The sequence below is a fragment of the Protopterus annectens genome, chromosome 9.part0, assembly GCF_019279795.1.
Source record: "Protopterus annectens isolate FY-2018-M chromosome 9.part0, PAN1.0, whole genome shotgun sequence".
Lineage (NCBI taxonomy): Eukaryota > Metazoa > Chordata > Ceratodontiformes > Protopteridae > Protopterus > Protopterus annectens.
In genome coordinates, this window is record NC_056743.1 from 826809915 (window position 1) to 826823364 (window position 13450).

General features: G+C 40.3%; 1 protein-coding gene across 1 annotated transcript in view; it reads left to right on the forward strand.

Moving 5' to 3' along the window:
* Window positions 1–13450, forward strand: part of PNPLA6 (patatin like phospholipase domain containing 6) — a 1368928-nt gene that overhangs the window by 464657 nt on the left and 890821 nt on the right. The window contains exon 11 of the mRNA XM_044083495.1: window positions 12149–12229. Within this exon, the coding sequence (XP_043939430.1) occupies window positions 12149–12229 (81 nt within the window). The remainder of the gene's footprint in view (window positions 1–12148; window positions 12230–13450) is intronic.

Consider the following 13450-nt stretch of genomic DNA (forward strand, 5'->3'; position numbering starts at 1 on the left):
ATGGCTCCCTCAGGAGTCTCCCGTCATACTTCTTCCCCTCACAAAAGGGTTAGGCAACAGGTTCTTTCTGACAAGGAGGATTCCCCAGCAGATGATATTTTTGGCTTACTCTTCCCAGTTTACTTGTTTTTTGGAGTATGCTTCACCTTAGGAAAAATCTGATGGCACTGAGTCTTCTTGTAAGGATATTACATTTGTTGAGATTATTGTGCCCATGAGGGACTACTTCAAATGGGACTGCTCTCAGATGTCTGAGGTGCAGAAAAGATACTAGAATTTACTTCAAATGGACTCTCCATCACCATTGCTGTGCCTCCTGTTTTACCAGCCTTTCTTGATGCCTTCTCTTCTGCATCACAGGCTCTGGATACTCAAACTCCTGCCACTAAAAGGCCAGATAGGTTTTACAAAGTTTCTGAGGACTGTAAATTCCTTTACAGATGTCCTTTTGCCGATCCAGTTGTAGTTTCTGTGGTTGCTGATAAGCCATCCAGACTTCTGCCATCCACTGCTCTACCCCTACTGATAAGGCGAGTAGAATTATGGAAAGGTTGGGAAAGAAGGTGTACACCTCCGTTATCCTGGCTTTTCTTGTTATCAACTACCACACCCATATGACTAAGTACTCCTTGAGCCTTCTTTCTCAGGCTACTCATCTTCTACCTGACTTTCCAGATTCAGAGGTTAAGTGCCAGTTCTGCTCTCTTCTGGGGCTTCTTCTCAGGTGGTCCATCATTCCATTAAATGCAGCTGAGGCAACTTCTAGAGCTGCTGCCTTGTGCTCTGTCTTGAGGAGATATTCCTGGGTGAGGCTTCAAACACTCCCTGATGATTTCAAGGTTAAGATTATGGATGCCTCTTTAGCCAGTAATGCCTTATTTGGAACTGCTGCAGCTACTTTGCTCAAGTTACTGCAGGGGAAAGGGAAGGAGTTACAGGATTTAAGGCACTTTTTTGTGTCTCCAGCTCCTAAATTTCGAAAGAATTCTCCAGCTAAAACTCCTTTTGTTAGGAAACAATCTCACACTCCTCCTTCTAGAAGTATGAGAACAGCTAGGAAAGCACCTGCTTCTAAGCCCTCTCAGTCTGCACCTTCCCAGAAGCAGCCCTTTCCTGACAAGCCAGGTAGTCTGTGACTATCACCCATGCCTGTCCCAAATCTCCCTTTCTCAGCATATCTCCCTTTCCCTCCAAGCCTGGGAACATATATAACTCAGGATTCTTTGGTCCTTTTCATTATACACAAAAGGTACTTCATGGTCTGGAAAACTCTCCCTTCTTTCAAGGGAATTCCTCAACCACCCTGAGAACACCTTCATTTTTTCCAGAGGTGCTTTTGGAGTTGAAATGCCAGGGAACTATACAAGAAGTTCCAGTGCCTCAAAGGGGGAAAGGTTTCTATTCCAGGATGTTTCTTGTTCCCAGGAAAGATGGCCCTTGGAGACCCATTCTAGACCCTCATCTCAACCCCTTCTTAAAGGTTCCAACATTTCACATACTCTCTTTACAGACTTTTATTTCCTCTCATCCTTCCACAGGATTTTCTGGCCTACCTGAACATCGTGGATGCCTACCTTCATATTTCCATTCATCCCTTTACAGGAAATTTCTTCATTTTTCTGTTGCTTCCTCACATTTACAGTTCTCTGCTTTGCCCTTTTTGGCATCAAGAGTATTTACAAAATGCTTGGCTCCTGTCATTACTTTCTGCAGAATCTAGGGTATACAGGTCTTCCCTTATCTGGACAACCTGCTGCTCCAGGAATCCCTTCAAAAGACTTTGTGACAGCATCTTCTTTTTGTCATTTCCCTTCTGCAAAGATTGGCTTTCACAATAAATTTCAAAAAGCCTTCCTCATCTCTTCCCAAGACCACGTCTTCCTGATGTGCAGGATACAGACAGACCTAATGTTGGCTTCCCTACTTTCTCAAAAATTTCAGTTTCTAATCGACTGTTTCCAAAACATTCTCCCTTTGCACTTTCTGACAGCCAGAGTGTTTCTCAGCCTGCTGGGATTTATGGCTTCCACTATCCCCATGTTACTTCTGGCCAAACTGCACATGAGGAAATGTCAGTGGTTCTTAAAGTCAGCTTGGAGACAGCATCTGCACCCATTGGAGTTTGTCCTTCTTCTTTTTTGTCTAAAAAGAGAACTGTGTTGGTGGATTCAGCAGTTTTCACTAAACCCAGGTCTTCCTAGCATCCTCCTCTTCCTACTCAAATCCTGTTCACAGATGCCTCAGACATTGGTCGGGGATCAGCATTTGCAAACTTAAAGGTTTAAGGCCTTTGATCCCCTTCTCAAAAGCAAGAACATATAAATATAAAAGAAATGAGAGCTCTTCTGCTGGCTTTTCAGACTTTCCATACTCTTTTATGTCCTGGACCATAAGGCAGTTTACTGACAACACCACAATACTTTGATATGTAAACAAACAGGAGGAGACAAAATCATATTTTCTCTGCAGGCTAGCTCTCATGACATGGGGGCTGACAGATCAGTACCAGGTCACTATGCAGGCATTGTATATCTTCTCCAATCAGAATGTAGTGGCAGACACACTCAGCAGATCCATGACTCAATCCCATGAATGAATGTTTTCTAGGGATGTGTTTCTGGCCATTATCCACCAGTGGGAAACACCTCAAGTTGATCTCTTTTCCTCACCTTTGAACAGACAACTTCCAGAATTTTGTGCCAGAGTCCCAAGTCCTCTGGTCTGGAAGGTGGACACCCTATTTCTTGGAAGGGGATGTTTCTGTATGCATCCCCCCTTCTCTGTCATTCAGAAAGTCTTTCTGAAGATTCAGCAGGACAGACAGAAAATCTTGCTGTGACCCCCTTTTGGCCAAGACAGCATTGGTTCCCTCTTTTTCTACATTTAGCCAAGGGCAATCATCACAAGTTACCTCACAGGGTGGATCTTCTCACACAAGACAAGGTATCTCTCATACACCCATTTCTGTCAACTCTGCATCTGACATTGTGGGTGATAAATTTTTGATTCCTTTCAGACAGCTCTTTTCTGAGTAAGTGCTTAGGGTTCTGCAGGAGGCTAGGAAACCCAATACCAAGAAATCTTACTTATCAAAATGGAGGAGGTTTTCCATCTGGTGTCTGTCTCGTAATTTAGATCCATCTATCTGTGGACATTCCTTTGGTTCTATCCTATTTGTGTATACTGCTGAAGGCCGGCTTGTCTTATTCTTCTGCTAAAGTTCATTTATCAGCCATTTCTGCTTGTCTGCCTTTGACTCCTCCATTGACTTCTAGATTGGATGTAAAATTTTTCTTAAAGGGTGTCCTTTACATAAATCCCCCCAGGAAACCTGTTCCCCTTGCTTGGGATCTAAATTATGTTCCGGAAAAACCCACTGTGGATCCTTTTGAACCTGCAGCCACAGCTTCTCTCTGTAACATTGTACGTGAAAAAATGTGCTATCAGTCGCTATCACCAGATGTTAAGATTTGCACTGGGCATGACAAGGGTAGACAGGATCAGGAATAAGTATATTAGAGGGTCAGCCCAGGTTGGACAGTTTGGAGACAAAGCCAGAGAGGCGAGAGTGCGTTGGTTTGGACATGTTCTGAGGAGAGCTGCTGGGTATATTGGGAAAAGGATGTTAAGGATGAAGCTGCCAGGTAAGTTGAAAAGAGGAAGGCCTAAGATAAGGTTTATGGATGTGATGGGGGAGGACATGCAGGTGGTTGGTGTGACAGAGCAAGATGCAGAGGACAAGAAGAAATGGAAACAGATGATCCGCTGTGGCAACCCCTAATGGGAACAGCCGAAAGAAAAAGAAGTTGCTATCACCTCTGCCAGAGGGGTGTCTGAGCTTCAGGTTTGATGGACTTTCCACCCTTCCTAGTTTTTCATCAGGATAGGGTTTCTTTGTGTACCAATACTTCCTTTATGCCCAAGGTTGTAAATGAATTGTCACTTAATCAGTCTATTAATTTGCCTACCTTTTTCACCTCTCCATAGTCCCTTAGTGAGAGTCAGGAAATCTGATCAGCTTTTTGTGCCTTTTGATCCCAGTGCTCTTGGAAGACCTGTTTCCAAGCAGAAAATTTCTACTTGGATTTCCAAGGCCATTTCATTTTGCTATATTTATCACGGTAAGTCGCTCTTTTCCCCTGTTAAGGCTCACTCTGCTAGAGCTGCTGCTCTTCTGGTGCATTTTTCAAGGGTTTCGATTCTACTTCTATTTTCAAAGTAGCCACTTGGATTTCTGTTCACACTTTCACTAAACATCACAAGTTGGATGGCATCTCCAGATCCAGAGGTGGTTTTGCTAGAGCCATTCTTCATGTTTTTCTCCTCACTCCTCCCTCTTTCATGAGCTGTGGTTTTCTCCCTCATGTGAAGAATACTACAGTATAAGAATAGAAGAACATAGAATTGTGTAAAATCTTAACATAACCATAGATGTTCTTCTCTTCTATGTATTTTGTCCCTCCCACCTTTCCCTCTGGTTCATGTTTTTTCTGTGGATGTATGTTTACCTCCTTTTGTTCCTCAAGCTAGTGTTCCTACTGGGGCATTCAGTTCTGAGGATGGTACATGCGGATATCAGTTTTATGACCTACGCTGTCTACAGGCCTACGTGCAATGTCCCATGTATCCTGCAGTGGTCGAAGGATTTTGTATACTGGCCAAATGACATACCGCTTGCGGCAGTCATCCCTCATGTAAAGAATACTGCAACATAGAAGAGAAGGATATCTGTGGTTATGGTAAGATTTTACACAACTTTTTTTTCTTTGCAGGGAATCTGGACAGATCTAATAACTAATATTACAACCCAAAACCAATCTCACTTCAGTTTGCCAGCTCCACGTAATAAATGAAAGGTCATATTTCCTTAGAGAGTCACATATAATATCAGGCTTAATGCAGATAGACCTTGGTTTAGACTACAGAACCTTTCACTGGTGTTATTAGAATGCAGATTCTGCTGGACATCCTTTACTTCACTGCAGCCTTCTTAGATATTAGACCTAGAAGGAGGAACCCTTGCCTGTTAGTTATCTTGCCTCAGGGTTATGTTCAGTCAACCTTATAGGCATTAGTCCATTTTCTCCTCATCAAAATTAGCTTGGGGTGCTTTTGAAGGCACTGTGGTCCCTGCCTCTGAGGCAGAGGAGGGTAATGAGATCAATTCCTGTCCGTCTCTCTTTTGGGTGACCTTGCTTTATGGAAGACCTTAATTCTGATGAATTCATGTATAGTTAGAAAAGTTGCCTTTGTCCTCATCCCACAAATGAGGTCTGGTGTCTGTCTCAGCTAGGAGGAGGAGCTTTGGGTCACACCTTCTCCTTTATTTGGTCCTTAGAGATGCTGATGTGGTGGCTTGGAAAAATCTGGATTTTATTACTCTTGCTTCCAGAAAAAAAAGGTTTTTGCCTTTTTTTCCATGTTCTCAAATCACAAGTTTGGAAAGCACCCCAAGGTTGTCTCTTACATGATCTCTGCAATTTAATATAGGTCACAGAAGCTGCAACACATATCCACCCTGACATATGGCCAGAAGTCCAAAACATTAGGTGCGCTTATCAAGAGAGTCTGTGCTACTATGGGCTTTCATTTCCTTATCTGTCTGTGTCTCATGTAACAGTTTGAGCCTTCTTTGGTGGTCATGCACTGGAAAAGCTTGTAGAGCTTTTTGATATTGGAGTTAGGGAGGCTCTGCTGATTGTTTTGACACTCTGGCCAGGGCATCATCAGCATCTGAAACAAACTTACTTTGGGTCAGTGCACTTGACTGTTGTCAGTGGACTGTATAACAGTGGATTATTACCACCAGTTTTAATGTGAGAGTCCTCTTCTTGCATCTGAACCTCTCACAGACTGTAATGTTAGATGCAGTACCGATTGGTTGGAGAAGTCCATTAATTTTTCCTCTTGCAGAGAAATATAGAGCCCCCTTTAAGGAAGTTATCACATTACTGTGCACAATCTAAGAACAGTCTTGTCTTGCTTGGCCCTTTAAAATCTATAACTGTAGAAGTGGAGCTTAGATCAGAGCCCTTCCTACTATGGCTAGATGGAGAAATTGTGGTATGATATCAAACAGAGCAGTGTACATTTGTAGCCCTTGCGCAGGGAGTCAGTATTAATCTAGCAGTGGGTATTCATTAGCATTTCAGTCTTAGCTGCCACCTCCTGCATATCTCTTTTATTTCCTCAGATCCCATCTTAAGCTTTTTCATTCATCACTTACTGTGTCGCTTTCTTGATGTCAACCACAAATAGTGTAATGTTTTTCTCAATGTTACCAACTCTGCTCCAAACCAACCCATATGTTAAACCACTGATCACCCCTCGTATTCCTGAAGGGGTCCCTGTCACCATCACCCCATAACATCCTTCCTTTTTTCCAGTAATCTCTGTACCCATCTAAATATTTCCATATGGAGCCCATAATGCTGTACGTATACATGATGGTCATTTATGGTTGAACCAAGTCAAACACCATGCTATAACCTAGGCAAACTGCATCTACTGTGATATTCTTTTTTAGTTTTGGTCATAGAACTGCATCAGGCTGATTTGTAGGATCTTCTGACTGAACCTATGCTGATTCATGCTTTTTAGCTGAGAGTAGTCTAGAAATTCCACCAGCTTTTCTCTGATGGTATTTTCCATTTCTTTTCTGTGTCACCTAGGTCAGGCAAGCTAAGAAATCTGTTGCTTCTTATGTTGGTCCTGTTACCTAACTTGCACAGTGGGACAGCAGTGGCTTCTTTTTTCTCATCACTGCCCAGAAATCTATCCAGTGTATATTTCAGAGCTTGGTCAGTACCTTGACAGGATATATATTGATTTTAAGTTGCAACCCATCTGACCTTGGGATCAAATTATTTTCCAGTCTCTGTAGATTCTGATGTAGTCTGCTTGGACCTCTTGCCTCATCTCTTTCCCATCCCCCATCTCCAGATTGGTAATACTCCCCCCTCCTTTATTTTTTCTTGAAGGCAGATGAACAGTGTAGTGTCTTTGCTTACTGCCAGGACTCTGTTGCATATCTTCCTCTGCTGATCATCTTCATCACTTCTGGCTTATCACCTTCCCTATTTGCTGTACACTAGAAAAAAGAAAAATCTTTTTGTCCTCCCACCTTCTTCTGATTCCATTCCCACCCTGTCTTTAGCTGTTGCACTGTCCCTAGAAGTCTTTCTTTTATGCATTACGTTTGTAAGCTTCTCCCACTTCCTTGCATCTCAGATTTCATTTCTCCTTTATTGTCTCCTTACCATTTTGTTTAACCTCAACAGTTTCTTCCTCCTTTTCCCCATTCTTTTTCTTTCTCAGTCCAGTCTCTACTGTGGCCCCCTATGCTATTCATAAGTCTTCCAACCTATGTTTGTCTTCCTAGATCTCTGTCACTTCCCCAGCCCTACTATTATTCTTTTTTGCTTTTGTTTCTAATCCATACTGCTGTAACTTCATACCTGTATGCCAGTATGTGGACCATAGGATCTGCTTGCTGGAGTAATCACATTGTTGCATGGTCGCAGTTAGCAGTTCCTTTACTTTCACCTCCCTAAGAACATTTGCTACTACTACTAGTGTGTATTCTCCAAAAGTAGAGAGATGTCTCACTATCCACGGTTTCTGTCTGTTCATTCTCTATTTTCAGCCAGGATCTGAGGATGCCCATTGTGTCTCTGGAAGATTCAGATGCCTCAGAATCACTATTCATTTAATTTCATTTCATTTCATTCCATGATGTTGTTCGCAGCAATCACAAGGCAGACAAATAAAATAAAAAAATACCCACATGTATCCAAAAGTGAAAAATGTTTAATATAACAAACTAAAATAAAAAAACCTCTAGCTGCTTGGCTACAAAAGCTTTCAAGGAGTAAATACACATAAAAAGACTCATCTTATATACATCACAAAAAATGAACAGCACGTGATTAAACAATTAAACAATCAAATGTTTGAATAATTATCAAAAGAGATATTTCCAGTTACACTCAGCATTTAAACCAGTAGGGATTAAAGTACCAAACTTCAATATAAAATACATTCCTTATACAGTAACTTGTGTTTTAATATCACATTTTCACCACCTTTAAGTGCAACCTACTCCAAAATTGTTGCATGTAACCCTAATGGGTTACCTTGGTGATGTAAATGGAAGTGTAATGCAACAGGGCTTTCACATCTAGATTTTTTTTAATATTCCTGAAATGTTCTTGCAGTCTTATTTTGAAAGCCCTTTGCTCACCCCCACAGAAAGCAAATTACATGGACATCTAAGTACATGTAGCGCAGTGGTGCAGTGATTAACCTTGCTCCGCTACAGCAAGAGGTTCTCTGGTTAAATTCTTGGCTGGGGTGCTTTCTTTGCGGAGTCTTCCTCCCAAATTCCAAAGAGCCTCTGCTAAACATAGGCTCTGTCCTAGTCAGACTTTTCCAATTAACAAATGTTAAATAAATAAAATAAATAAGTAACATCTTCCGTGCTGCAAGAATACCTGCTCACAGGATTAAAGGACACATCATTAATCCTAAAAAAAGATTTTACTATATACTGCCAACTTATACATCCCCCACAAGGGAAAGTACCAATCGTTGACAAGACCTGGTGCATCAAAGCATTGGGTAACTGGAAACTTCTATGTACTAGCATATCTTTTATGCATCTGCCTTGCTTATATGAAATAAAAGGAATTTTACACAACTTAGTCGCAAAGTCGTGAGATTGTAATAAAAAAACAATAATACTTAAAAAGATCCACTAATTGGTCACTGAATACACTGTAGACAGTGACAGAATATATCTTTTCCCCCTCAATATCAGTTTAAAACTGGGGAACTCTTAAAATATTATTAGGGACATCAGTAACATGTCTAACATTTCTTTTACCATCTCCCAATTTCTCCCATAACTTTCTCAAAAGATCTTTTAACTTCACACTTGTTATGCTCTCTAGATAAAAAACATGTCCATTGTCCTCTGAACCTTCCTAAAAAAATCAACTTCATTATTTTACAATCTGTTTAAACACAAGAATTCACCATACGGTAGGGCAGCCAACAAATTGGGGGGGGGGGGGGTGGCAACTTGTACCATACAAATACTGCCCTCCTTCATCAAATTTCCTATGCACAGAAGTTCTAATCTTTCCATTATCACAATCCTTCAGTTTCACTTTTCCACACGGAAGTCCATCAAAGGTATGTCCAAATCTGTTCATTTGTAAATATTCAACAAATTCCAAAACCTCATCATGACCACCATGACTTATAAAAATCAAATCATCTATGATGATGTTTAGTCTGCCATCTTTTTGTTCTTCCCCTTCAGTGTAGCTGTTCATCAGTATGCAGTGTCTAACCACCTGCTTTCATTTCCTTGCGTAGTAGTCTTTTTAACAGTTTGCACACCTTAGCTTGTGGTGTTTTCTTTGACTGACTCTCCATTTCCTTCCCTGAGCATACACTTAATCTTTTGAATGGCAATCTTGCCCCCTAGACTTATCTACTTTGTACATCATATAAACCTTGTGCCCAGCTTTTTCCATATCCCAGGTGTCATAGCTTCTAATCTGCCCAAGTTTCTTTAATGCCTCCCCTTTTTATAGCTGTAGCAGCCCTGTCCTTTTCAATAGAAAGAAGACTGTTGCCACTAGGGATGGCATTTCAGAAATGATCATGGAGGAGCTCGGCAAATGGATATTTCTGCCTGGGTTTCAAGGGAAATTTTGTTTAATTTAACTGTCTGACTTTGGCGTGCAATTGCATGACAGTACGTGGTGCTGTGTGAAACGTAAACAAGCAGAAACCTGCTCAGACGCAGGGCCTAAATACCAGAAGCTAAAACTTGAAAATAAACTCTAACAAAATTCAAAAGGACTAATGAAGATGCTTATTCCAAGCCCTAGACTGGCCTCCGTTTACCAGTCAAGTGCTAGTTAAACACAGTTCTCTCACAAAAGTGCAGATAGGCCCATTCCAATCCAAGATGGCCCGGAAAATGTACTCAGAACAAACAAACCACTACAAACAGTTCCAGAAGCAGCAGGCCTGGATATGGACTATGCTACAGATACTAGCAACCCTAATTACAGTGGGAAACACTACAGAATATTTAACATAGCAGGAAAAATAGCAGTGAGACACTAAAAAGCTTTTAAATCCACAGAAAATCAGCCAGAAGGCTCTAAAGAATAATTGAAATAGTTAGCAGATCAGTTAATAAAGTACTGCTTGGTGGGAAAACCAGAACAGGCAGAACAGATAGCTTTAAAACAGTGAAACAATACCAGCAAATACTTAAACAGTAGAAACAACAAAAAAGCTTGCTAAACAGTGAAAACAGAAATAACATTCAGTTTTACAGGCATAGTGTAGCAGGCAATTGCAGTATAACAGTGTAGTTTAGTACACAGTAAATAAGCAGCAGGCCTGGATGTGGACTATGCTACAACTACTAGCTACCCTAGTTTCAGTGGGAAACATTAGAAAATATTTAACACAGATGGAGACGGTCTTTGGAATAGATGACCTCTACATAATTTCTTCAGTCATTTTTTGTATGTTTTTATTCCATCTTCCTTTGCAGTTATTCATTTTTTTTTTTAAATATGGGGATAATTTTTGTTTGTATTTTGCCCATTTTCAGAGCAAAAACTCTGCATGTGTACAAAACACTACTTTGAGACTGATGGCATTAAATCACATTCATGCTTGCAGTACCTCATTAATAAGTATGGTTTTAACAGTATTAACTTTCATTTGTCAAAAATGAGGATAACTAATATTTTCTGCATTTTTAGGATGCTGTTATATAGAAAAATCTGCTGAAGACAACAGATACCCAAGTATAACGTCATCTATGGTTTGACATTAATAGCCTGTTTTACTATAACAGAATTTACCAGACTATGTCAAAGATGCCTCTTCCAAACTGAGGAAATGTGTTACATTATTTTATAAAATACAGAGGAGCTAGTTGTCTTGAAACTTCGTTGATGAGCTAAGTCACAATGATTTCAAGGAATCATGGGGCTCAGGTGGTGTTCCAGGGCAGTGGGCCTTTGTTCGTCGCAGACGGGCGATTCTCAGAGGCGGGGAAATCAGAAATGTTTTGACAATGTTGAACATATCACCTTTTATATACTTGAAAGGTTGGTTTGGAAAATATGCGTATTGTTTAATTTTAAACTAGCAGGGCGGCCGCAGTGATGCAGTGGTTAACGTTACCACCTCACAGCAAGAGGTTCTCTGGTTCGATCCTCGGCTGTGGTGCCTTCTGTGCGGAGTCTGCATGTCTTCCCTGTGGTCGCGTGGGTTTCCACTGGGTGCTCTGGTTTCCTCCCACATTCCAAAGACATGCTATAGGTGGATTGGGCACTCTAAATTGGCCCTAGGCGTGAGTGCGTGCGTGTGTGTGCCTTCTGTGGAAGGTTGGTCGCCGGGCTGGCAACTCGACACCGTAAAACTCCACTGCCAATCATGAGCAGACAGTTGATCCGCTGTGGCGACCGGGAAAAGCCGAAAGAAGAAGAAGTTATGTAGAAAATAAACACAAAATATATAAGTGCGTATCTAAATAAAACCCTGTTTTTATCTTATAAATTTCATCCTCTGCATTTGTTTGCAATACCATATTACTTTGCTTTAAATAATTTGTACTTGCTTATATAATCTAAAGTGTTCATATCTATCTTTAACAGTTTAAAAGCTCTTAAAATGCCTGTCATTAAGGTAGCACTGGTTTTATAGATAGTGTACTCAACAATATCATGATTACAAGTTAATGTTGTTTAATTGTAAAGTTACTTGAGCTTCAGCATATAGTACTACTTTTCAAACATTATTTTAAGTGAGTTCCTAGAGTTGTGTAGTAGTACTGTGAAGACTGAGTTGTTGAATGTTGACTTAGTGTACGGATAAATGGGTGATGGATAGACTACAGAACCTGAGGTTATATTTATCCTTGCAGTAGCTGAAATAGCAGCATTTATAGTTTATTCTTCATGCCTGTATGTGTTGCATAAATGCAGTTTTTTGTGTATTTAATGTATTCTTTTGAAGAAAATAAACTCAGTTTCATACATTTTTATTAGTTCTGCATAGTAACGTAGTATAAAAAAAATCAACATCGTTTTTCTTCTTTTTTTTATAGATAATAATGGTTCGACTGCAGAGGGTGACATTTCTGGCCTTGCACAATTATCTGGGTCTTACTAATGAACTCTTTAGTCATGTAAGTTGCAGCTTGATTTACCTCGTTAGCATATTTGGTGATGTGGCATGGTAATTCTTACTTAATTTTGATACACACATACACAAACACATACACACAGAATACATACCTGTGGTTGAAAGTTTAATTTGTCAAATGGAAAAAAAGCTGGTATGTGTAACTGAAAAATCACTTTTTTCCTGTGTAAGATTACAGTATAGTGATGGTCCAGGAATTTTCTCTCTCCTCACTATAGTGTGAGCTTGAAGAGGGTCTCTTGATATATGGGTCCCTATCAGCTGATCGAGTTTTCAAAAATTTGAACTCCATATGGTCGAGACCATATGAACCGGTTTTTGAAAACTCAAGGGTTTTGAATGGAGATCACCGTACATCAAGCATTGGGAAATTTATCCTTTTCCCAGCGGTCTTGCCCTTCTGCAGAAATGTAAAAAAGTTAGATTTTTTTTCTTTTAGTTTTTTGAAACTTGATCTTATGATCTCTTTGATTTTTTTTTTTTTTTTTAAGTTTCCAGAAAGATGATCATCTGACATACACCCATGAGTCTGCCTGTTAAGATCGAAACCCACATACATGAAAACAATGACACTGAGGCGAAAACACCGAATCTTCTGTTAAATGACTTCTCACGTAACTGACACGTTACCCAGGGAAAGGAGGCATTCGGCCAATATTTGGGAGTGTGCCATTTCCTTCACTATAGTGCAATCTTGGAGTTGGTATAATTAGTTGAGGAGTGTGGGGGGTGCAGGTTTGAAGTTCTTCCATGTGGTTTCTTGTGCTTGTTGGTTGACTGGTTACTTTCCCTTGGTAAATTCTATGTGGTGTGTGGAGTCAGTTAAGGGATGATTTGGTGTTTTTGTCTTGGTGTTATCGTTTTCGGGTGTGTGGGTTTACGATAGCATGGGGTGAGGGAAGTGCAAGGGGGCTTGCCCCTCCCCCCCAAACATAATTTAATGTTTTTTTCAGAATGATTTGCGTTTTTGAGCTTTTGTATTCAACTACTTTACTTCAGATTTGTTTAGCTTTTTGATTTAGTGATACACACACGTGTGCATAGGCATAAACACACGCACATCTATATCTATGTATGCATGTACACACACATACACACACGTGTGTGTGTGTGTGTGTGTGTGTGTGTGTGTGTAATATATATATATATATATATATATATATGTATAAATGTGTGTGTGTGTGTGTGTGTTTGCATACGCATG